The sequence below is a fragment of the Eptesicus fuscus genome, chromosome 20 (genome assembly GCF_027574615.1).
Source record: "Eptesicus fuscus isolate TK198812 chromosome 20, DD_ASM_mEF_20220401, whole genome shotgun sequence".
Classification (NCBI taxonomy): domain Eukaryota; kingdom Metazoa; phylum Chordata; class Mammalia; order Chiroptera; family Vespertilionidae; genus Eptesicus; species Eptesicus fuscus.
The window spans coordinates 50,423,769-50,447,200 of record NC_072492.1 but is presented as its reverse complement, the minus strand read 5'-3'; the positions used below and the strand labels follow the sequence as shown (position 1 = coordinate 50,447,200).

Genomic DNA, 23,432 nt, shown 5'->3' with positions numbered 1-23,432 from the left:
TGAGCCAAACCGGTTTCGGCTGATAGCCACATTTTTGAAAGTAAAGACAGAGAGAGAGAGAGAGAGAGAGAGAGAGAGAGAGAGAGAGAGAGAGAGAGAGAGAGACAGGTAGAGCTCACGTTGATGGTCCCCCGTGCACCCCCATGTGGCCAGTTCTCCCCGCAGTGGGTGTGAGAGGCTGCGGCGGGAGGTGCTTGGCGGCCACGTGTGAGCGGAGCCGTGGGAACCGTGTGCCCTTCCCCCGGAACCGCCGTGGCAGGTGCCGGTGCCGCGTGAGGCTGGGCCGCTCGGCCATCGCTCTGAGCAGGCTGGGTCCAGCTTGTCTTCCACGCTCTCTGGTCACCCCTTTCCTCCCGGTGCCCCCCCTTTGTCCTGGGGGCGGGGCTCGGAGGAGGAGGTGGGAGTGTCCCGTGGCCCCCCGCCTCCCGGCTCTGCGGGGCCTCCCGCCGCCTCGGCCACGGCCCAGTGTGACAGGGCGAGGTTCTCCTGAGGCCGAGCTGGGCCACCTCACCCCCCGCCCCGGAGAGGAGGCAGCTCGGCCTCCCTCCCGAGAGGGCCCCGTGGACGGCGCGGCGCTGGCGGGATGTCAGACCGGCAAACTCACAAACCACACAGCCCTGGGGACCCTGACGCAATCCTGGCCGGGGAGGCGGGGCCGGGGGTGTCCCTACAGGGAGCCCCGGGGCGCTCTGGCGTCACAGCCCTGGCAGAGGCCCCCCGGAGGCCTCGGGAGCTGCTGGGAGCCGGGCCTGCGGAGACGGCGGCTGTCGCAATGCAGCCCGAGGCTGACGAAACGGCCCTGCGAGGGGACCCGTGTGTGTGAGGGTGTGTGTGTGTGTGTGTGAGTGTGTGTGATGCAACCGCCAGCCCGGGGCCCTGCCTGTGATGTGCGGGGACAAAGGCCCCCGGCGGCCCCTCCCCCGACACTCAGAACCGCGTCCCTGCTTCAGGGACCCCGAAGGTGCGGTCTCCCCAGGGCCCAGCCACGGGCGCCCCTCGCCGGGCCGACAGCAGGTCCCGGCTTCCGAGGCTCAGGGGCAGCCGGGCCCCTGACGCGGGCCCTGAGCCCAGCCCCGGGCACACCGCTCCGCGCTCCCGCCTCGCCCTTCATGCCCTCTCCGCCTGATTTCTCCTCCGCGAGGCGAGACGGGCGCCTGTGCCGCCCCCCCCAGACCGCGGGAGGCGTGGCCCTGAGGCCCCGGGGCCCTGACGGGCGCACCCCACCCTTCTCCCCCCTCTCACCCCCACTCCATGTATCCTGTGTCCCCAGGAGGGGATGCTGAGACCAGCCCAGGGCTCCGGCGGGCGCACCCCCACTGTTCAGTGTGTTGCTGGCTCCCCAAATGGGGGCAGCCCCTCGGGGAAGCGGAGCCTCTTCCGGGGCTTTGGGCTGGAAGGGCTGCGGGGGGCGGGGGGCGGGGGGCGGGGAATAGGAAGTCGGAGTGGACAGTCCTGGGATGAGGCGGCATGGCTCACATGGGCCCTGGGAAAGGGGACCCCCCAACACATTGGGGGACGGGAGGGCGGGGCCCCGGGAGGTGGGGGTGGCCCCCGGCGGGGCGGGCGGGGGGCGGGGCGGATGGCGGCATCGGGTCCGGCCGCCTCGGTAAATGTTTAAACAGCAGGTTATTTTGGTCGCCGCGGCCTCTCGGGGCTGCCGGGCAGGTGTCCGGTGACCCGCGGCTCCGTGCTCCGCGTGGGGCTGTCCCGGCGGCCACGGCGTCACTGGGTCGCTGTCCCCCGTGGGAGAGGGGACAGAGGCGGCCGGGCGGTACCTTCCGGGGACGGCCCTCGTGACAATACGGTCTCGCGTCTCGGAAGCCTCCCTGGTGGCAGTGGAAAGTGACAGTTCCCCACCCGGCGGCGCGGCTCAGGGCTGAGCGTCGACCTGTGAACCAGGAGGTCACAGTTCAATCCCGGTCGGGGCACAGGCCCGGGTTTCGGGCTCCATCCCCAGTGGGGGGCGTGCAGGAGGCGGCCTGTCCATGGTGCTCTCCCATCATCGATGTCTCTCTCTCCCTCTCCCTTCCTCTCTGAAGTCAGTAAAAATATATTTTTTTAAAAAGAGAGAAAGTGACAGTTCCCTGAGCTTCCAAACCTCACCTGGTGGCGTGGCCGCCGTGGAGGCCGGAGCCGGGCACCCCGGGGGTCTCCCGCCACGGCCCCACCCGGGGTGCAGGGACCACGGAGCGTGCCCCGAGCGGGGAGGGCCACCGGGCAGGCTGCTGTGCACGCGGGCAGAGGTCCCGGGCCCGCTCCCTGCGAAGGGACGGCCGTTCCCGCCAGCCCCCGCCTGGGTCTGTGTGGGCACCACCTCCTGCCCGTCCCCAGGAGGACGAAGGCGAGGCTGCGGCACCAGCTCTGCGCTCCCGTCCCCGGAGGTGCCTTCCTGAGGGAGCTGTGTGCCCAGCGGGTGGCACGCTTCCCCCAGATCAGCAGGGGCATCCGCTGCCCCAGCCCCCCGCCCCCGCCCAGGGCGTCTCTGCTGCTGAGGGCCCCGAGCCCCGGAAAGGAAGCTCCCCCCCACCCCCCGGGTGGCCCTGCCTTTCCCCTCCCCCTCCCCTCCCCCTCCCTTTCCCCCTTCCCCCCTCCCCTCCTCCCCACCTGCTCCTGAGCTGGGCTTCTTTTTTTCTTTTTTTCAATATATTTTTATTGATTTCAGAGAGGAAGAGAGAGGGAGAGAGAGACACATCCATGAGGAGAGAGAATCAGGGACCGGCTGCCTCCTGTACGCCCCCCACTGGGATGGAGCCCGCACCCCGGGCCTGTGCCCTGACCGGGAACCGAACCCTGACCTCCTGGTTCCTAGGCCGGCGCTCAGCCTCCGAGCCCGCCAGCCGGGCAACAGCGCTGGTTTTCAATGTGGTCACAGCTTCCCCTTTGGAGGAGTCACATGGTGGGCGAGGCACTGGGGGGGCCTGACCTGGGGACGCCGAGTCCCTCACTCAGCTGCGCATTGGGAGCGGGTTCGAACGGGCAGGCTCTGCAGGGCCACGCTTGGCGGAACTGTGGTCGCCCCTCATTTCTCTTGCTCACACGCACCCTCCCGGGTTCAGCCCTGAACGGGCTGCGCACGTACCGTGGAGAGCAGCGCGGCGAGGAAAGCCCGATTTCTTGTCCAGGTGCAAGTCCTGTCAGCGGGGGAGCCGGGGAGCCGGGGAGCCGGGGAGCCGGAGCTCGGGCCTGGGCTTTCGGAGTTGAGGATGCTCCCTGGCTGTCTCCGCAGCGGGGATTTGGCCGCGGTGGGCCGGGGGCCAGGGCAGGGGGCTCCCGGCAGCCGGCTGGGGCCAGGAGGCGTGGCCTCCGCTGCCGGGCTGTTAATTAGGGTATTTATTACTGTATTTATCAGCGGGCCCAGCTCCCTCCGCCTCCAAGCACGTTTGCAAATGCCTTCGGGGAGGAGACGGACAAATGGCTCCTGCCGGCGGCGGCTCCGGCCGGTGAACGGGCCGGATAATCACGTTCGCAGAGGAGCCCGGCGGCTGCACAGCCAGACCGCCTGCTGGCGGTTACACTCGGCGGGAGCGGGCGGCTGGTCCCGGGGAAGCTTCTCACTTTCACTTAGAACCTGACCGTGTTGCTCTGTGGGACTCACGGCAGAAACTGAAATGAAGGCCGCAGCCACGGAGGTGCGCCTCCTCCCGGCCGGGCCGCCCAGCGCCGGGTGCGCGGGGACGCGAGGGTCCCCTGCGTGTCTGTCCTGATTGTGTTGGTGAACGGGAGTAACGCCCGCTCTCGTCCTCCGCTGATTCACAGCTCCGGCATCCGCCCTGCGCGCTCCGGGCCGGGGACACACGGCCGCGCGGCACTGACGGTGCTGTCCTCCGCTCGGCGCGGGCTGCGGCGGGCAGGGCTGCGGTTTGTGTCCGGCTCGGCCGCTCTGCCCCCACCGCGCTGTGGCGTCGCTCTGGGCGGGAAGGCCACGCTGGCCCCGGTGTGGCCGATGACACCCCGGCTGGGCCACCGCAGGGTGAAGGGGCTGGAATAACGGGATCCTCGGGGACTGTGCTCCGACCACTCCACTCGAGGGTTCCCAAAGCGTAGGACACGCACACTGGGCAGGGGCGCCCCCCCCCCCCCGCCCTGCAGGCCTGGTGCTCTGACCGCGTTGATTGATGCCCCAGATGCTTCCAGAGCCAGCCCGCCCTGCACAGCTGCCACCTCAGGGGCTGCGGGACCAGGCAGCGCCCAGCCCAGGAGTGGATTGATCCAACACTGCATGCGTGTGCACCTGTGTGTGTGCGTGTGCACCTACGTGTGTGCAGCTGCATGTGTGTGCACAGGTGCGTGTGCAGCTGCGTTGTGCAGCTGTGTGCGTGTGCAGCTGTGTGTGTGCGTGTGCGTGTGTGTGTGCAGCTGTGTGTGCACAGGTGCGTGTGCAGCTGTGTGCGTGTGCAGCTGTGTGTACACCCGTGTGCATGTGCACCCGTGAGTATGTGCAGCTGCGTGCGTGTGCACCGTGAGTATGTGCAGCTGCGTGCGTGTGCACCGTGAGTATGTGCAGCTGCGTGCGTGTGCACCTGCGTGCGTGCACAGGCATGATGTTCATGACCTGATCGTCCCGAGTAGAACCTCCCGGCGAGCTGAGCAGCAGTCCAGAGTGACGGGCTCCCTGAGGGTGAGTGACTGGGTTTTTCTCAGATGCCTTTTGTCAGGTTGAGGGCGTGTCTTTCTATTTCTAGTTTGACGCGGGTTTTTATTATGAAAAGGTGCTGGATTGTTGTCATCGCGGGTTTTTTCTGCAGCTGATGAGATGGTTCTGTGGTTTCTGGCCTTTACTGACCTGGTGTGTGACCTTGACCTCCGTGTATCGAGCCACCTTGGCATTCCTGGCCCAAGTCCCACTTGGTCGTGGTGCATAATCCTTTTACAGGTTGTTGGGTTTAGCTTATTTCTGATGGTCAAAATGATGCATTATGCCTTTTAGAAAACTTATAAAATAAGGGACAAGATGAAAGTAAAGCACCAACATGCCATCTAAAGTTTTCCTTATTATAACGTTGGTATAGTTTCCTGCTTATACCATCTCTATATATAAAAGGCTGATATGCAAAGTGTCCCCTCCAGAGTTCGACCCGGACAATGGGAGTTCCATCACTCGCTATGACATGCGCTGACCACCAGGGGGTGGCGGGGAACATGGTGGGCCACCAGCCGTGGCAGGGCACTGAGGATGAGGGAGTGAGTGAGGGAAGGTGGAGAGGGGGGGCCTGATCGGCCCCGATCGCTGGCCAGGCCTAGGGACCCTGCCTGTGCACGGATTTTGTGCACCGGGCCTCTAGTGTAGATATAAAATACAGGTAAATATACATCACATATACACTCATATTGACATCTTATTTCATATAGTTTTATATCCTAGTTTCTTCTTTCAGTATAATAGTGTGAGAATTTTCTTTAGTCAATAAATACTTTTATAAAATGTATCACAATATGTGACAATATTCCCCTATTGCTAGAAATCCAGTAATCACACTGCGTTGAATGTTGGTGTTTGGGTTTTTCCGACGGCACTGAAGTATGATTAAGGTCAGTAAGCGGTATGCATCTAAAGAGCCCGGTTTGCTGAGTTCTGCCATGGACACACCGTGAACCCATCCCCGCCGTCGCGGTAATGAACCTCCCCACACAAGGCTCCTGGTGGACTCTGTAAGACACCCTCCCTGCCGCCCCGCCCCCCGTGACTTACCTGTCTGTCACGGTAGACTCGTTTGAGGTGAAGGAGTCACGCAGACGAGTGTTGTGTTGTTTTGTCTGGCTGGCTTCTTTCAGCACAATGATTCTTCAGTCCATGATCCTCAGTGCACTCATTTCTCTCGCCGAGTCCTGTTGCATTGTGGGTGTCCACCACGCTGCTTTACCCGCTCACCTGCGGGGCTGCGTTCCGGTCTCAGCTCTCACGCACGAAGCTGCCACGGCCTGTTGTGCGGGATTCTTGCACATGGACATGTGCTGTTACTGCTCTTGCTACATCCTGGGGGTGGCAGGACCAGGTCCTGGGTGGGTGGGTGTTTCACGCTGTACATTCCCAGCAGCAGGGCCGGGAGTTCCAGCCCCCCCGCCCCCCCTCCCCCTCCACCCAGCTGCCGTCCTCATCAGCCTGGGCAGGCTCAGTCCTTGAGGTTAGCCTCCCAACAGGTGTGCAGGAGCGGCTCGCTGGGGTTTGCGTTTGCATTTTCCCTGCAATGCAAATGGTCGAAAGGTCGATGTTAACCCCCCCCACCACCACCACACACACACACACACACACACACACACACACACACACTGACATCCAGCTGCTCTGACATCATCTGCAGAAACCGATCCTTTCTCTCCTGGGTCTTCGTCAGTGATGCTGAGTAGTCCTTCATGCAGCTTTGGGTCCGGTTTCTTTCACTTAACACGATGCACTGGAGCTTCACGCTTGTTTGTATGGGAGACCTGCTCCTTGGCATCGGCTGCTCGCTGCTTTGTACCCGCTGCTCGCTGCTTTGTACCCGCTGCTCGCTACTTTGTATCCGCTGCTCGCTGCTTTGTGTCCGCTGCTCGCTACTTTGTGTCCGCTGCTCGCTACTTTGTGTCCGCTGCCCGCTACTTTGTGTCCGCTGCTCGCCACTTTGTATCCGCTGCTCGCCGCTTTGTGTCCGCTGCTCGCTACTTTGTATCCGCTGCTCGCTACTTTGTGTCCGCTGCTCGCTACTTTGTGTCCGCTGCTCGCTACTTTGTACCCGCTGCTCGCTACTTTGTACCCGCTGCTCGCTACTTTGTGTCCGCTGCTCGCTGCTTTGTATCCGCTGCTCGCTGCTTTGTGTCCGCTGCTCGCTACTTTGTATCGCTACTTTGTATCCGCTGCTCACTACTTTGTATCCGCTGCTCGCTACTCTGTGTCCACTGCTCGCTGCTTTGTGTCCGCTGCTCGCTACTTTGTATCCGCTGCTCGCTACTTTGTACCCGCTGCTCGCTGCTTTGTATCCGCTGCTCGCTACTTTGTACCCGCTGCTCGCTACTTTGTATCCGCTGCTCGCTGCTTTGTGTCCGCTGCTCGCTACTCTGTGTCGCTGAGTTGAGGTCCCCGGACAGAGGAGCGCTGTGCGGGCCTCCGTTTGCCAGTGGAGAGATGCGCGGTCATTCCTGGTGTTGCGATTGCGAATGCCGCTGCCGAAACGTCCTCGCAGATGCCGTGTGAACGCTTCCCAGGCCTCCTGGGTGGACGCCCGGGCGTGGGATGTTTGGCCTGAGACGCTGCCAGCCTGTTCCCCACATTTCGTTCTGCATTCATTGCTCACCTGGCACCCCCACCGGCGCGCGTGGGATTCCGGGCGCCCGGCACCCGCCAGCGCCCCGCACTGCCCGCTCCCTGCCGCTCCTCGGGATCACACGGCGGCTCGTGTCCGTTTCTCTCCGAAAGGACGGTGCCCTCTGCTCATTGGCCACCTGATCTGAAGAACCTGGGCCGGTTTCTTCAGTTGTGTGGTTTGTTTTCTTATCGCGAGCCTTGCAGCCTGTTTCTGTGTCCGGGCCCAGGTCTCTCCCAGGTGTGTGCTCGGCAGGGATCTCTTCCCAGCGGGGCTTGTCTTTTATGTCCTTCACCGCCTCCCGAGGGCAGAGGCTTCCCATGCTGACGGCGCCAGAGTGCCGTGTTTCCCCGTACGGACCAGCGGCGTCGGAGCTGAGGACTCTCTAACGATGCCACTGAGTTTTAAAAAATATATATTTTATTGATTTTTTACAGAGAGGAAGGGAGAGGGATAGAGAGCTAGAAACATCGATGAGAGAGATCAGCTGCCTCCTGCACACCTCCCACTGGGGATGTGCCCGCAGCCAAGGTACATGCCCTTGTCCGGAATCGAACCCGGGACCCTTCAGTCCGCAGGCCGACGCTCCATCCACTGAGCCACACCGGCCAGGGCCATTTTTGTTTTCCTTAATGCTGTGCTTGAGCAGACGGGTTTCCGTTCTTCCACCTGATGAACTCGTTCTTCTGTAACTTGTGCCTTTCGTGTTCCGAGAAACCGCGCCTCTTCCGCGGTCGGGAAGGGTTTTCCCTGCGGGTCCTTGTCGAATGTTTAGGGTGAGGCATCACATCCGGGCCTGCTATCCGTAGCGAGTGACTTCCTGTGTATGGCGTGAGGAACGCTCTGTTAGTCCGTCCCCCCGTCTCCCCGCCCCTCATTTGTGGAAAACTGTCCTTTCTCCATTGTGTCTTTGTCAATACCGAGTTGACCAGATTTGCCTATTTCTGGACTCTATTCGGTTCCTTTGAGGTAAAAGTCAGCCTTTTCACCTGGGCCAAGCAGCCTCGACTGCTGTAGGTTTGTGATGAGTCTCCACGTCAGACAAGGGCTTCCACTCTCTTTTGTAGAATTGCTTTGTTTACTCTGGGCCCGTGGTCGGCAAAATCCCCCGCCTTTCCACGTCCCTCCCAGCACGTGACCGACGCCGGCGACACCGGCCTGTGCTGGAGCCGGGCCTGCAGGGCTGCGGGAACAGGTCCCTAACCCCGGGCGCCGGTCCAGGGGGGACACGATGTCGCCTGGCTGACCCGCCGCCTGTGCCGTCACCTGCGATGACAGGTCCCCAGGACCCCGGGGCGCCACCAGCCCTGCTCCAGGACGCCCGCGGGCCCGGAACCGCTGCGGCAGGTCCCAGCGCAGTGCCCCGAGTTAACGCCGATCATAATTCACGCCAAGTCCCCGGAGGAGCTGCGAGGGCTGAAGCCGGCTTCTGCCTGGAGGGGGGGTGCTGGGGGGAGGTGTGCGGGGGGGGGGGGCAGCCCTCCGGCCACAGCAGCCTGCAGGGTGCTCCACCCACTGTCCGCGCCTCGGCCTGGACCTGGTCCGGAAGCCGGGCGGCCTGTGGGGCGAGCAGGCCACTGCCTGTTGGGCAGGGCGGGCAGGGGTGGAGGGGTGCTGGGTGCTGGGAGTGGGGTGGGTGCGGTGGGAGGGGCTGGAAATAACGGCCTTTGGTGGGCCTGTTGGCTGGGTGGGCGGGAGCCCAGGACGGGCGGGGGAGTGGGCGGGCCTGGCTGTTGGTGAGCGGCCAGGACGCCGCAGGGAGAGCCCGGCGGGGCCGCTTCAGCCCCACAACCCCCCCGTGTTTGGCAAAAATCACCTCCCGTGCCGCTCGGTCAGGCTCCGGCTCCCGTGGGGAGACGGCTCCCTCAGCCTTTCGGGCAGAGCTTGCTGCGCGGCGACAGCGGGAGCTGACCGGCCGCCGCCCACCAGCTGCCCCCCTCCCCCCCCCGCTGCTTCCTGGACAGCCAGGAGCCGGGACGGAGGGCGGCCCCGGCGGGTGGGGGCGCTGGTTCGGGGGCAGCTTTGGTCCTGAAAAGGCGGCCTTTGTCTTCCGGGAAGTTCCGGGCGATGAGGGGCTGTGCCGACAAGCCAGAGGCGCTGCGTCCTCAGCCGGGGTGCCCGACGGGGGTGTGTGGCCGAGGAGGGGGTGCGCGTCTGAGGAGGGGGTGCCCGTCTGAGGAGGGGGTGCCCGATGGGGGTGCCCGGCTGAGGCGGGGTGCCCGTCTGAGGAGGGGGTGCGCGGCCGAGGAGGGGGTGCCCGGCTGAGGAGGGGGTGCCCGTCTGAGGAGGGGGTGCGTGGCTGAGGAGGGGGTGCCCGGCCGAGGAGGGGGTGCCCGGCCGAGGCGGGGGTGCGCGTCTGAGGAGGGGGTGCCCGATGGGGGTCTGTGTGGCCCGGCTGAGGAGGGGGTGCGTGGCTGAGGAGGGGGTGCCCGGCCGAGGAGGAGGGGGTGCCCGGCCGAGGAGGGGGTGCCCGGCCGAGGAGGGGGGGCGCGGCCGAGGAGGGGGTTCCCGGCCGAGGAGGGGTGTGTGGATTGCTCACCCGCCGGTGATGCTCTGGCTGAGGCGGGAACGCGGGATGCAGGGCCTCAGCCCACGCGGCCTCTTCTCGGATGCGTGTTAAATCCCGCGAGACCGCCATCCCCCGCGGTGTGGCTGAATCCGTGCAGCAGAGCATTTTCCGTCGGGTCTGAACGAACCCATGAGCCCTTTCCAAGCAGAACCAGCGCGTTGTGCTGCTGCGGCTGGAGCTTAGAAGCAGTGAGCTGTGCTGGGAGGATGGGCCGCAGAGCTGGGTTCAAACCCCAGCTCCCCCCCCCCACCCCACCCCCCGCCTGCTGTGTGGCCTCAGGAAGGTCACTCAGCCTCTCTGGGCCGCGATTCCTCTTCTGTGCAGTGGGGGTCCTAGCACTGCCCATTCCATAGGGTTATTGGGAGGCTGGTAACAGCACCTGAGAGGTGGTTAACCCAGGGCAGGCCCACACTGGGTGTTGAACAAGTGTTCACGATCAGTATTAATAACAGTAACAGCCCGCATGTCCCCTAACGGGGCCAGTATTTGTTCAGGAGAAGCCTGAACCAGTTTGGACCCAGCCGAAGCCCCATGCTGTCTGACCTGGCTGCCCCGCACGGCGTCCTTCTACACCAAGTCCTGTCGTGACGTGGCCCTCACTTTGCAAGTGAGAAAACAGAGGTTCAGAGAGGCGTGGTCACTTGCCCGAGGCCACACAGCAAGGGCTTGTCACTAGGACCTCCTCTGCCGACAGGAAGTGGGACACACTTTGATCACGAAAATGCTCTCCCATCCACGTGTAGACGCCATTGCACGTGACTTGCGATGGATTCACGCACCCGTTCATGGGTGTGTGAGAGCCTGCTATTTGCACGTGTGTTTGGCCTGTGTGTGAGTGTCTAAGCCGGGAGCACGTTTAAATGGCCCCCACGCCCTCCCTGTCCTTCCCCCGGGGCCACACGGACAGAGAGACGCGTGGCCATCGCTCGCCCTGCTCCCCAGCTCCCCCTCCAGCGTGGACGCCCACCTGCGCTTCCCCGACAGCGACGGCCTCCCGCAGACCCCGCACGGGGACGAGCCGCAGCGGGCGCGGGCCCTGGAGCAGATCTGCGGCGTGTTCCGTGTGGACCTGGGGCACATGCGCTCCCTGCGCCTCTTCTTCAGGTGAGCGGGCGCGGGGCCAGGCGCCCTGTGCGCGGGGCCAGCCCTGGCATCGCTGATGTCGCCAGCGGTGGGACCCACCGTGGCCGCCCCCCAGGAAGCGGTCGGCGTGGCTCCCACACTCATTCACCCGCCTTCGGGGTGGTGGCCGGCTGTGGCTGGGGTGAGGGGGGTGGGGGGAGGGCCAAGCCGAACTGGTGGCTCGGGCGGCTCCTGTCCCGCCCAGCAGCTCTTAGGATGGCGGGCTTCCTGGAGGGGGCGCCCTTTCTTTGGTGATGGGCACACCAGCCCTGGGAGCTCCTGCCCAGCGCCACACCGAGCCCTCCTGGGAGGCAGGGGGCACCAACCAAAGGCCAGAACTGAGAAGCAGCAGCCGGGCCGGCCGGGTGGCTCAGGGGTTGAGCGTCGACCTATGAACAGGAGGTCCCGGTTCGATTCCCGGTCAGGGCACAGGCCCGGGTTGTGGGCTCCATCCCCAGTGGGGGGCGTGCAGGAGGCAGCGGATCCATGATGCTCTCTCATCATGGATGTTTCTGTCTCTCTCTCCCTCTCTGAAGTCAATAAAAAAAATATATTTTAAAAAGGCAGCAGGCCTGTCACCCGAGGGGGTCCCCAGACCCGGAGCCACATTGGAAGGGGCCACGGTCCGGCCTGATGGGTGGTGGCGGTTTGGGGGGGGAGGGGGCGGATATCTCCCAGCGTGCCCCGCGCCGGCTGGAGGGGCCCTCGGAGGGGGCTCTCGCTGCCGCCCAGCTGGTCTGAATCTGACCCATCACCAGCACCTGCCGCGCCCTCTCCGAGGGAAGGACCCTCCTGCCCGGCGCCGAGAGTGGGGAGAGGCCTCTCCGCAGGCCTCCAGGACCAGGCCTCGTCCCTGCCTCCTGAGAGGGAGCAGCGCTTCCATGTCTTCAGCAAAGGGGGTGGGGGGTGGGGGGGTGGCTTCTGCTGGACACACTCTGTCCCCCCGCCCCCGGGCCAGCAGCCAGCTCTGCAGGGACTTCCCGTCTCCTGCCCCAAGGTCAGCCCCGTGGCCTCTGACTGTCCTCGGGAACACCCCCCGTGTTGACACCCCACCCCTCCCCCACTCAGTGACGAGGCCTGCACCAGCGGCCAGCTGGTCGTCGCCAGCCGCGAGAGCCAGTACAAGGTCCTCCACTTCCACCACGGCGGCCTGGACAAGCTGGCGAGCGCGCTCCAGCAGTGGGAGCGCTGCGCGGGGACCCGCCTCCACGGCCAGGTAGGCAGCGGGGCCCAGGCTCCATGCAGCTCCTCCTGCGTGGCCTCGTGGGCTGACCGTGGCCTTGTGGTCTGTGACTGTGGCCTCTGGGCTGACTGTGGCCTCGTGGGCTGACCGTGGCCTTGTGGTCTGTGACTGTGGCCTCTGGGCTGACTGTGGCCTCGTGGGCTGACTGTGGCCTCCTGGGCTGTGACCGTGGCTGACTGGCCTCGTGGGCTGTGCCCAGGGCTGATCGGGCAGTAACTCTGGGTTAGGAACGAGTGCCCAGGGCTCCTCGAAACGCCAGTCTCTCACTGGAAGTCATGTTTTGACAAGGCTCCTGCCGTATTTTGCTCCATCCACACACACATGTAATAAGCGTTCTTTAATGACCTGTTTAAGGAACTGTATGTGCTTATTAGAAACGGCTGACTTTACAGCCCCTCCCTCCCACCGAGCCGGAGCCTCCCGCTGGCCTCCCTGTTACAGCCGCCCCCCCCCCCCCAATTGAACAACCTTTGATTTCTGAATTAAATGTCAGCTGCAGTTTCGCCCTGGATCGTGACTGCCCGTGGAGACGACCTGACAGGCAGGCTCCCCGAACAGCGCTCCCTTTGTATGTGGCCAATCACATGTAATTTATTGCAGGCCCTTCCGGCCGAGGCAGGCGAGCCGGGCCCAACGAGGCATTGATTCCATTTTGCGGCTGGGGTGGGAGGGAGAGTGGGGGGCGGGGACCCCGGTGGCAGGGAGAGTGGGGAACACGGGGCGGGTGGGGGGCAGGCTGTGGGTGGGAGGGAGCCCAGGCCCGGGAAACAGGGAAGATGAGGCTGTGTTCATTTTGATTGCGTCTGATTACAGTTGCCACCCAGGGGTTTGTGTGCAGGGGAGAGGGGCCGCCCCGCCAGGAGCTCAGCTGGCTTCGACCCCGGGGTGGGACACGGCCCGCTTGCCTCCTGTCCAGCAGGTGGCCGACGAGAAGACGTGCATGAAGTTCTCCATCCGACGCCCCAAACTGCCCTCCTCCGAGACGCACCCCGAGGAGAGCACGTACCACCGGCTGGACGTGGCAGCCTGGCTGCGGCACCTGAACGAGCTGGGCCAGGTGGAGGAGGAGTACAAGCTGCGCAAGGTGAGGGGCGGGGCCTGAGGGGCGGGGCCTGAGGGGCGGGGTCTGAGAGGGCGGGACCTTCAGGGTAGGGGCGTGGCCACCTGGTTGGGGGCGGGGTCGGAGGGGCGGGACCGTCATGGTGGGCGTGGCCGTCTGGTGGGGGCGGGGTCCGGTGCCCCGGCTTGAGGAGCTGGGAGCGCGCCCAGTGAGCCATCCGAGCCGCTTCCCCGGGGCTTGGGGGCCTCCGTCCCCTCTGGAGGAGCCTGTGCTGAGTCCAAACCGGGGGATTAGGCCGCGACGTGAGAACCACACGTTCCTCCGAGCGCCACCCCGGGGGGCCATTGACATTGAAATGAGCCTGGCTCCGCCGCCTGGGAATGGGGGGCCCGCACTTTCCCCTCCAAACAAGTGCAAATCGCGGCCCCTGCACCCGGGCCTCAGTTGTCAGGAGGCGCAGACAAGCCGCCAAAACGCGACCGGGGGCCTGGGGGCGCTCTGAGCCGCCCCGCGTGGGCCCTTCCCCGACGCCGCCGCCTCCCGCAGGCCATTTTCTTCGGCGGCATCGACGTGTCCATCCGCGGGGAGGTCTGGCCCTTCCTGCTGCGCTACTACCGCCCCGAGTCCACGTCGGAGGAGCGGGAGGCGCTGCGGGCGCAGAAGCGCCAGGAGTACATGGAGATCGAGCAGAGAAGGTACGGGCGGGGGGCGGGGGGCGGGGGGGTGCAGAGGCCTGTGGGGTGCAGTCTCTGCCCGGGACCCTGAGTGCCTCATGACCCCAGGCCCCCTTCAGAATTCATTTAATTTTTTATTGGTTTCAGAGAGGAAGGGAGAGGGAGAGAGAGAAACATCCATGAGGAGAGAGAATCATGGGTCGGCTGCCTCCTGCACGCCCCACACTGGGGATCAAGCCCGCAACCCCCACAAGTGCCAGGACAGGGAATCGAACCCTGACCTCCTGGTTCATAGGTCGCTGCTCAACACTGAGCCACACGACTGGGCAGGGTTCTTGTCAACAGACTTACCTGGACGCTGGGGTGGCCGCAGGGCCTCAGAGGCCACCAGGAGCCAGGACGGCTGAGGTCCGAGCGGCCTGGTTGAGCCCGGGGCTGGTCAGCTCTCCTCCCCGAGGCCGGGTCCATGCTGGAGACGCCCCTCGCTGACCCCGGGGCCCTCTGCCAGGCTCTCCATGACCCCCGAGGAGCACCGGGAGTTTTGGCGAAACGTGCAGTTCACGGTGGACAAGGACGTGGTGCGGACCGATCGCAGCAGCCAGTTCTTCCGCGGCGAAGGCAACCCCAACGTGGAGAGCATGAGGTACGCCCTCGGCCTCGGGCCCTCGGCGCGGGCAAGCGCCGCAGCTCGGGGCTCATACAGTCACCCCAGAGGCAGAGGGTCATTAGCTATTTTTTTTAAAAAAATATTTTTACTGATTTCTGAGAGGAAGGGAAAGAGAGAGATAGAAACATCAATGATGAGAATCATGGATCGGCTGCCTCCTGCACGCCCCCCACTGGGGATGGAGCCCGCCACCCGGGCATGTGCCCTGACCAGGAATCGAACCCTGACCTCCTGGTTCCTAGGTCAATGCTCACCCACTGTGCCACGCCAGCCGGGCAGGTCATTAGCTATTTAGCCAACTTCACTCAGCCTCTGTGGTCACAGTGCCCCGGGGAAGCCCAGTGGTCCCTCCCACGGTGCCAGCCAAGCCGCCATGCCCTGTGCATCCACCCAGGCACACACTATGGCTGAGCCTCCCCGAGTGGCTCCCAATGGCTGGTCCTCTGTCTGACGCCACCCTGAGCCTGGGCGGGCATCTTGAACATTCCGCTGCCGCCTGGCACACAATGGCCAAATCCGCAGCCCGTGCCAATGTTCCCGCCCAGCCATCTTCGTCCCAGGCCGGCGGCCGTTAAGGAAATCAGCCCCACGTTCTTCCTGGGCCCGCACTCAGGCCCGGGGAGTGGCTAATGGCAGGCCATTCCCTTTCCCACGGCTCTGGACACGGTCCCCAGGCCGCCCGCCTTCCCCCGGGACTGAGGCGAAGGTCAGGGGTTCGGGCAGCCGGGGTCTCCGGCCTGGGTTCTGCCGGCCCCGGCGACACGCGCTGTTGGGACGGCGTGGGTGGGCGTGCCGTGGCGCCTCCTGACGGACCTGCCTCTGGGCCACGTTGCCAGGAGGATCCTGCTGAACTACGCGGTGTACAGCCCGGCCATCGGCTACTCGCAGGGCATGTCGGACCTGGTGGCGCCCCTCCTGGCCGAGGTCCTGGACGAGTCCGACACCTTCTGGTGCTTCGTGGGCCTCATGCAGAACACCATCTTCGTCAGCTCCCCGCGGGACGAGGACATGGAGCGGCAGCTGGTGAGGCTCCGGCGTGTTGGCGGCGTGGGCCGCGGCCGCCGGGGTCCGCAGAAAAGCCGGGGGGCCTTGCCGGTGGGGCCTAGGGGACTTGGCTCGGGGCCTCTGGGGAAGGCACGGGCTCCCCCCACCCACCGGCAGGTGAGAGGCAGGCTGGGCAGGGCCTCCCCTGCCGGCCACCTCCCGCACCGTGTCCCAGCCCGGCTCCCGGGGGAGGGAGGGAGGGCCCACCACGCCGGGCCCTGAGCTTTAGGAAGCGGGTCCTCAGGGGCATCTGGGCTGCTCCCTGCCGGGGTCAGCACACCGGGCTCCTGAGAGGGACAAGGAGGGGGTGCTCCTGAAGCCGCCCTGAGGCCCACTGGGCAGGGGTCACCGCCCCCCCAAGGGCAGCAGGCCTTCCCTGCAGGGCCCAGCCAGCACAGCATGCCGCCCTCCCGGCCTCCCGGCCCTGCACACCCCAGGCCGCGCTGCATGCTGGGGCGGGGGGTGGGCAAGGCTGGCCGAGCCACCTGGGGGTCCAAGCTCCTGCCAGGTGCGGGTTCTGGGATGTGCTCTCGGCCCCCAGAGCGGACAGAGGGGAGGGTGCGGGTTCTGGGATGTGCTCTCGGCCCCCAGAGCGGACAGAGGGGAGGGTGCGGGGTGCTGGGATGTGCTCTCGGCCCCCCAGAGCGGACAGAGGGGAGGGTGCAGGGGAGGGGCTGGGGGGAGGGGGAGACAGATGGGGAGTAAGGCTGGTGGAGCAGACCGACTCCACCGTGCAGGGTCGGGCCCGGGCGCTGCCGAGACTGGCTGACCAGCGTGTTCCGGGCAGTGACCCTGCGTGGCCGTCACGTTGGGCCACACGTGTCGTGTGCAGTGAGGCCTCCAACGCCACACACAGCCAAGGGCACGCCCTTAGAGGAACCGTTAGGCGGCAAGGGCTCAGGAAAGGCCGCCGAGCAGGGAGGTGTGAACTGGGCGGTGAGGGGCAGGGGGCAGGGGGCGGGGGCAGGGGGCCGGGGGCAGGGGGCAGCCACAGGGTGGGCCTGGCCCTGCTGCGGCCTCGGGGTGGAGAGAGTGGCCGGTGGGGAGTCAGCGCTCCAGGGCCGTGGCCGGTCCTGCTCCAGCGGGAACGAAGGGCTGCTTGTGTGGGAAGGGGCCCGTGAGCCAGTGAGCCCTGCCCCCCCCCCGCCCCCCCGTGATCCCGGGCGAGTGACCCCAGCCGGCCGCTCCGCTCCCACCTCCACGTGACGTCACGTTCCCACGGCACTGGGGAGGCAATTCCGGGTCTGACGCCCCGAAGCCCGGCCCGCGCAGCGTTTGCTGCTGGAGACTGGTTTGGGGGGCTCTGGGGAGGCAGCGGCGAGCTGGGCGCGGCCCCACAGCCTGGCTCCGGCCGCGTCACTGGGTGGGGACCTTAAGGTCGGAATGGAGCGTCCTGGCTCAGAGCCGCCCTCCCCCGGTTCTGTCAGCCCCAGACAACGATGGGGCTCTGAGATCTAAGCGGGAGGTGGTTGGACCTGGGGGTCCCAGGAAGGAGGGGGTGTCAGAGCAGCCCCCACGTGGCGGCTGAGGCCGGCACGGAGCCGCCCTCGGCCTCCCGCCCTCGGCAGGGCACCACTCCCGCCCGCCCCGGGCCGCACCCGCCTCCGAACTGTCTCCGATCCCAAGAAACCGGCACAGCCGGGTCCGCCCAGCGGGTGCCCGCAGGGCACAGGGCGGCCGCGCAGCCCGCGTCTGTCCGGGTGGGAGGCGGGGGAGCCGGGCCCGGGCTGACCGAGCTGCCTCACAGCTGTACCTGCGGGAGCTGCTGCGGCTGACGCATCCGCGCTTCTACCAGCACCTGGCGGCGCTGGGCGAGGACGGGCTGCAGCTGCTCTTCTGCCACCGCTGGCTGCTGCTGTGCTTCAAGCGCGAGTTCCCCGAGGCCGAGGCGCTGCGCATCTGGGAGGCCTGCTGGGCCCACTACCAGGTGAGCGGGGCCGCGTCCCGAGCGACAGTCCCCATCCTGGGCCCTGCCTTCCAGGAGGCCAGGGTGCCCCGTAACCAGCACCTCCTCTGGCACCTGGCCCCCCGCTAGCCCCGGTCAGCGCCTCACACCGCCCGCCCTCCGTCCCACGCGGCCACTCCAGCCCGCACTTCGCCTCCCAAGGAGCTGGAATCGATGCAAATGGCCCGCCGCTGTGCTCACGGCCCCCTTCTGGGGCTGAGCTGCCCCTGTCACAACCCATCAGCGCGGAGGACATTTCCCGGCCAGGCAGGCCCAGGACGCCACGTACCCACACGAGGGAGCCAGTGCCCGCCCACCTCCCCTCGGGACGGCTCAGCGCACAGGCCGAGACCCCACCTCCCCCAGGAGCGCAGGCCCAGCCCGCCGTCCCCTCCCGATCACGCCGATTTCCACCTGCCGTCCACCGTGATCAGCGTCTCCTCGGCGCGGCCTGTCACATGGCCTTAGCACCCCCGCGAGCGACAGCTGGCGATGCTGAGGGACAGGCGAGCCTCTCGGAATCCATCAGCCTTTAAAAACCCGGATCGACGCAGCGGGAGGTGGCCAGGACCCTCTCGCCCGGCAGCCAAGCAGCGTCAGTTCCACAGACCGTGTCGGCGGGCGGAGCACCCCCCCAGCCCCACGCGCGATCGGGGAAATGCGCCCGTGGGGATACGCGCTGGCGTGGGCGTCCGAGCTCTGCGGCACATGCCCCTCTGAGTCTGCTTTCCAGACTCACGGCCTCTCCGGCAGCCACGTGCCGCCCTCGGGCGTCGCGTGTTCGGCCGATGCTGCCGGTGACGTCTGAGCACCCCTGGCGGGGCGTCTCTCCCGCCATCTGGGCGGAATTCCCGGGCCGCCCGCGTGGACGTCTCCCCACAAACCCAGCGCCCAGCATTCCCAAGCTTCCAGCTCAACTCAGCCCCTGTGGCTCCTCTCCTTGATCAAATTCCGGGGGGGCGGGGGGTGAGGACTGGGGGTACGCTGATTCATCAGTAGTAAGCTTGGGTGAGGTGTCTTTAATTTTTTTAAAATAAGTTTTTAATGACTTGAGAGAGGAAGGGAGAGGGAGTGTTAGAAACATCGATCCGTTGCCTCCTGCGCATGCCCTGACGGGGGATTGGACGCCGCTCGGCCAGCGGAGCCCCTGCCAGGGCCCTTTCCTTTGGAAGGCTCGGTTCTAGCCACTGCCACGGGCTTGCCTTCCGGCCGGGCTGCCCTGGGCCATGTCCTGGGAGCTGGAATCAGCCCTGTGCCGCCGGCCGATTCAGGGCACGTGACACCCTCTCCTCCCCCCCCTCCCGCCCCTGGGGAGCGGGACGCCCACCTGCCTGGAGCCCTCGGCTGTCCTCCCACCGGCCGGAGCCCGCTATTCCGGCAAGGACCCTCTGAGCCCAAACCAGGCCACACGGACAGTTCCGGGGAGGGGCCGCCGTCCTGGGCCAGCAGCCGGGAGGTCGTGGGCGTGGGCCCGCCGACGCCGGGAGACTAAACACGGCTTCCCGGGACTCCTTGTCCTTCCTCTGCTCCCGGGAGCGCGGCCGACAGCAGAGCGAGCAGGATGCTCCGAGGTCAGGGCCCAGAGTGGCTTCCTGCCTGCCGGCCGGCGCTGCCACTCCATGGGGACCAGCTCCCTTAGGGTCTCCTTCCCGCGTTCTCAGCCCCAAACCTCAGAGGCGCCTCCGGGGCAGGAGCTGGCGCTGGGAGGCCGGAGGGCACTGGCTGGCGGGCAGCGGCCCCTCGGTTCTTTGTCCCGGGCGTGTCCCCCGAGCCGCTGGGGGGGTTCTCGCCCAGCCTTTCACCCGCCGCGGCTCAGACTCACCAACGAGCCTTCGGAGCCGGCGCAGCCCAGCCTTCAGGGACGCGCTCCTTGCCCCCCAGACAGAGAGCCCCAGGGTCCCCCCTTCGGGTGGCACCGCTGTGGGTGTGAGCGTTGCAGGTACTGACCGGCCCTTGCAGGTGGGGAAACAGGACCGAGGCGGCCGTGGGCTTGCCGGGGCCACGGACCCCAGACAGCCTCGCCTGCAGCTCCGCGCTCCTCCGGGCAGCGCCGGGGGCTGGGTCAGGGCCTCCCTGAACCCCCTCTCCACCCCACAGACGGATTACTTCCACCTTTTCATCTGCGTGGCCATCGTGGCCATCTACGGGGATGACGTCATTGAGCAGCAGCTGGCTACCGACCAGATGCTCCTGCACTTCGGAAACTTGGCCATGCACATGAACGGGGAGCTGGTCCTGCGCAAGGTGAGCCCCGCCCCGCGTGCGGAGCTCCTCCCCACAGCCCCGCCCCCACGTACAGAGCCCCGCCCCCACCAGCCCCGCCCCCACGTACAGAGCCCCGCCCCCACAGCCCCACCCCCACGTACAGAGCCCCGCCCCCACGTACAGAGCCCCGCCCCCACAGCCCCCCCCCCACGTACAGAGCCCCTCCCCCACAGCCCCGCCCCACGTACAGAGCCCCTCCCCCACAGCCCCGCCCCACACGTACAGAGCCCCTCCCCCACAGCCCCGCCCCACGTACAGAGCCCCGCCCCCACAGCCCCGCCCCACGTACAGAGCCCCGCCCCCACAGCCCCGCCCCACGTACAGAGCCCCTCCCACACAGCCCCGCCCCACACGTACAGAGCCCCGCCCCCACAGCCCCGCCCCACGTACAGAGCCCCGCCCCCACAGCCCCGCCCCACGTACAGAGCCCCTCCCACACAGCCCCGCCCCACGTACAGAGCCCCTCCCCCACAGCCCCGCCCCACGTACAGAGCCCCTCCCCCACAGCCCCGCCCCCACGTACAGAACCCCTCCCCCACAGCCCCGCCCCATGTACAGAGCCCCTCCCCCACAGCCCCGCCCCCACGTACAGAGCCCCGCCCCACGTACAGAGCCCCGCTCCCACAGCCCCGCCCCACGTACAGAGCCCCGCTCCCACAGCCCCGCCCCACGTACAGAGCCCCGCCCCCACCAGCCCCGCCCCACACGTGCGGAGCTCCTACACACACACACACACACACACACACACACACACACACACACACACACACACACACGCGCGCGCGCGCGCGCGCGCGGCCATGTCCCCACACTTACAGAGCCCCGCCCACACACAGCCCCGCCCACACCCGGAGCCCCTCCCCCACACTTGCAGAACCCCCCCCCACAGGCAGAGCCCCTCCCCCCCCCCCCCCCCCCCCGCGGGCCTCACCGAGAGTGCAGGCCCCGCCCCCACTGTGAGCCTGGAGCTCCCCACCTGCCCAGCGCTAGCACCTGTGGCCGCGGCCTGAGTCAGGCTGCTGGCTCTTCAGGCTCCATGGCCCATGAGACAGTAGACCCGCCCTCCCCACGTGGACGGAACAAGTGACCAGGTTATTAGACAAGCTCCCCCCGGGCCCCTCGTCACAGCCCAGGCCCGGACCACGGCAGGAGGCCTGGGCGGGGTGGGGGGGGGGCCAGGGGCAGCGTCAGGTGGAGGGAGCAGACCCTGCAGGGGCCGGGAGGTGGGGCGGGCAGAGCAGCGTGTCTGTGCATCCTGTGGGGGCTGGGGGCCGAGTGAGGGGGTCCTAGGAACGGGCAGGGCCCTGTGTGCCCTGGCCACCCTTCGGGTGCAGGCCGTTTGGGGCGCCTTCTTGTCGGGAGCCGTGCATGAGGACGGCTCCTGCGCTGCGCTGGACCAGGGCCCCTGCCTGCTGGGGGGGACGGGACACTGGCAGAGCCTCGGCCAGAGCCTGGCACGCCGTCCGCCCGCAGGCGCAGGCCATGCCGCTGGCGCTCCTTGGCCGCCGGTCCCCGGCCCTCACCGCCGCCCTCTCTCTGCAGGCCAGGAGTCTGCTGTACCAGTTCCGCCTCCGGCCCCGGATCCCCTGCAGCCTGCACGACCTGTGCAAGCTGTGCGGCAGCGGCATGTGGGACAGCGGGTACATGCCCGCCGTGGAGTGCACGGGCCACCACCCGGGGTCGGAGAGCTGCCCCTACGGGGGCACGGGCTAGCCGCCTTCGCCCACGCCCCCCAGAGGAAGCGAGAAGGGCCTGCGTGCCTGTGAAGGCTGTGGCTTCCGCAGATAGGCCGGGCTCCCCGCGTGGACGGCCCCGAGCATGTGGGGGCGGGGACGGGCAGGGACAGGGCAGGGGATGGTCACCGTGTCAAAAGAAAAAGACACCGAGGGTCCTAGTGGCTACAAGTCAATGGCCTGGCGGTTGTAACTCTCACAGTAGAATACCAGTCCCTCTGGGTGGCAGCTCAGAGCTTTGCATCGGGCTCACTGGAGACCGTGGCCGGTGTGTGCTGGACCCCAGGGCCAGGGGGACAGGTAGAGGACTCTGAGAGGGACCCCCACAGTGACTAAAAGACAGGAGAGCCGGCCGGTGTGGCTCCGCGTTGAGCGCTTCAATTCCTGGTCAGGACCCATGGGCCGGTTTCGGACTCGCTCCCCAGTAGGGGGCGTGCAGGAGGCAGCTGATCCATGATTCTCTCTCCTCATTGATTCTCTCTCCCTCGCACTTGCTCTCTGACATCAATAAAAGTCTGTTAAGTACACCAAGGACTGACGGGTAGTCATGTTGCCGAGGGTTAATGCAGAGCCGCTCCCAGAGGCACTGCCAGCGGCTGGGCACCCCGACCTGTCCCCTCTACCCGCTGGGACTCTGCCTCGTGGTGCGGAGCTCCCCCTTCGCGAGGAGAAGCTGTCTGTCCCTCGGGCCCCCTCTGTCCAAGGAATCGAGATGGCGGCTCCGCTCTCCGGTGTGGGTCCCCTGAAGCCGGCTTTCCCGTGTGGGTCCCGGGCGCCGGTGAAAGGAAACCCGAGCGTCGGTGAAGACAGCCCCACGGGCAGCACGGAGCGGGCGGGTGGTGGCAGGCGGCTCCCGAGGCCGAGGCCGGTTCCAAGAGTCCAGCCGCCCGCCCTTCCGCCCACCTCCTGCCCTGTGAGCAGACTTCAGAGACCTCCGGGCAGGTGCCCTGGGGGGACCCCACCCACCCGCCAAACAGCACTGCCCTCCCATTTCCAGGAAGGTCCGTCTTTCTCCAGAGCCCGGCCTCCTCCCAGCTTTCTGGTAAATTCCCAGGTTCTGTCCACGGGTTAATTTAGGTGGGAATTTCCCCCCCGTTCTTGGTCTCACTGCTCGACTGGGCCACGTGACCACCTGAGCCGGGCAGATAAAGAGAAGTGAGTTTTTAGGCCGAAACAGACTGGTGAGGATGTGGGGGGGGAGGGGGGTGCACAGGGGTCAGGGTTGAGGCTGCCTCAGGGGGGGTGGAGTTGGCTTTGAGGGGGGTGAGACAGATTGAGCCTGGAATGGACACCTCATCCCTATTGGTGGGGGCGGCCTTGGGGGGGACCAGGACCTGGCCCGGGGGGGGGGGGGGGAGGCAGGAGGTGGCAGTGCCCTCCGGGTGTCTCATCGGGTGCCCGCAGGTGGGGCGGTGCGGCAAGGCTGGGAGTTGGCCCCCACTTCCCTCCCCCCCTGCATCGCCCCTCCCCCACACAGCGGCCAGGACTCTGCAGACTTTAGTCTTAGGACCGGCCATCCGGTGCCGGGGCCTCCCGTGCCTTCCCCTCGGCCCTCCGCTGAGTGCAGCCCCGGGTCCCAGCCTGGCCCGGCCTTCCGCGTCCCTGCACACACCCCCCATCACGGGCCTGACACCGGCCCAGAGACCAGGTCTGCTGGCAGAGGGGGCTGCTGGGCCCCCGAGGGGACCCACAGGAGTAACGGGCGGTGGCTCGAGGCCCCGTGGCCTCCGGACGGCCGAATCCCAGGCAGGAGCAGGGCTTTCGGATTCTCCAGCTCGTGCGCGGGGCTCTGTGCTGTGTCTTCTGCTCTCACGCCCGTGGGCTTGGTCTTGA

The 23,432-nt window shown here is 66.6% G+C and overlaps 1 protein-coding gene across 2 annotated transcripts in view; it reads left to right on the top strand.

Annotated features, from left to right (window-relative positions):
- The window catches only part of TBC1D16 (TBC1 domain family member 16), a 41,099-nt gene extending 18,986 nt beyond the window's left edge, over positions 1-22,113 (top strand). Inside the window, exons 4-12 of one of the 2 annotated variants that reach the window (XM_054708849.1) lie at positions 10,789-10,950; positions 12,037-12,184; positions 13,131-13,295; positions 13,818-13,966; positions 14,454-14,588; positions 15,449-15,635; positions 17,404-17,583; positions 19,699-19,845; positions 21,409-22,113. In XM_054708849.1, coding sequence (XP_054564824.1) covers positions 10,789-10,950; positions 12,037-12,184; positions 13,131-13,295; positions 13,818-13,966; positions 14,454-14,588; positions 15,449-15,635; positions 17,404-17,583; positions 19,699-19,845; positions 21,409-21,579 — 1,444 coding nt within the window. In that variant the 3' untranslated portion in view covers positions 21,580-22,113. Of the gene's footprint in view, positions 1-10,788; positions 10,951-12,036; positions 12,185-13,127; positions 13,296-13,817; positions 13,967-14,453; positions 14,589-15,448; positions 15,636-17,403; positions 17,584-19,698; positions 19,846-21,408 lie in introns of both variants that reach the window. The other variant, XM_054708848.1, reaches the window with a different exon arrangement.
- Positions 22,114-23,432: the final 1,319 nt, after the last annotated feature.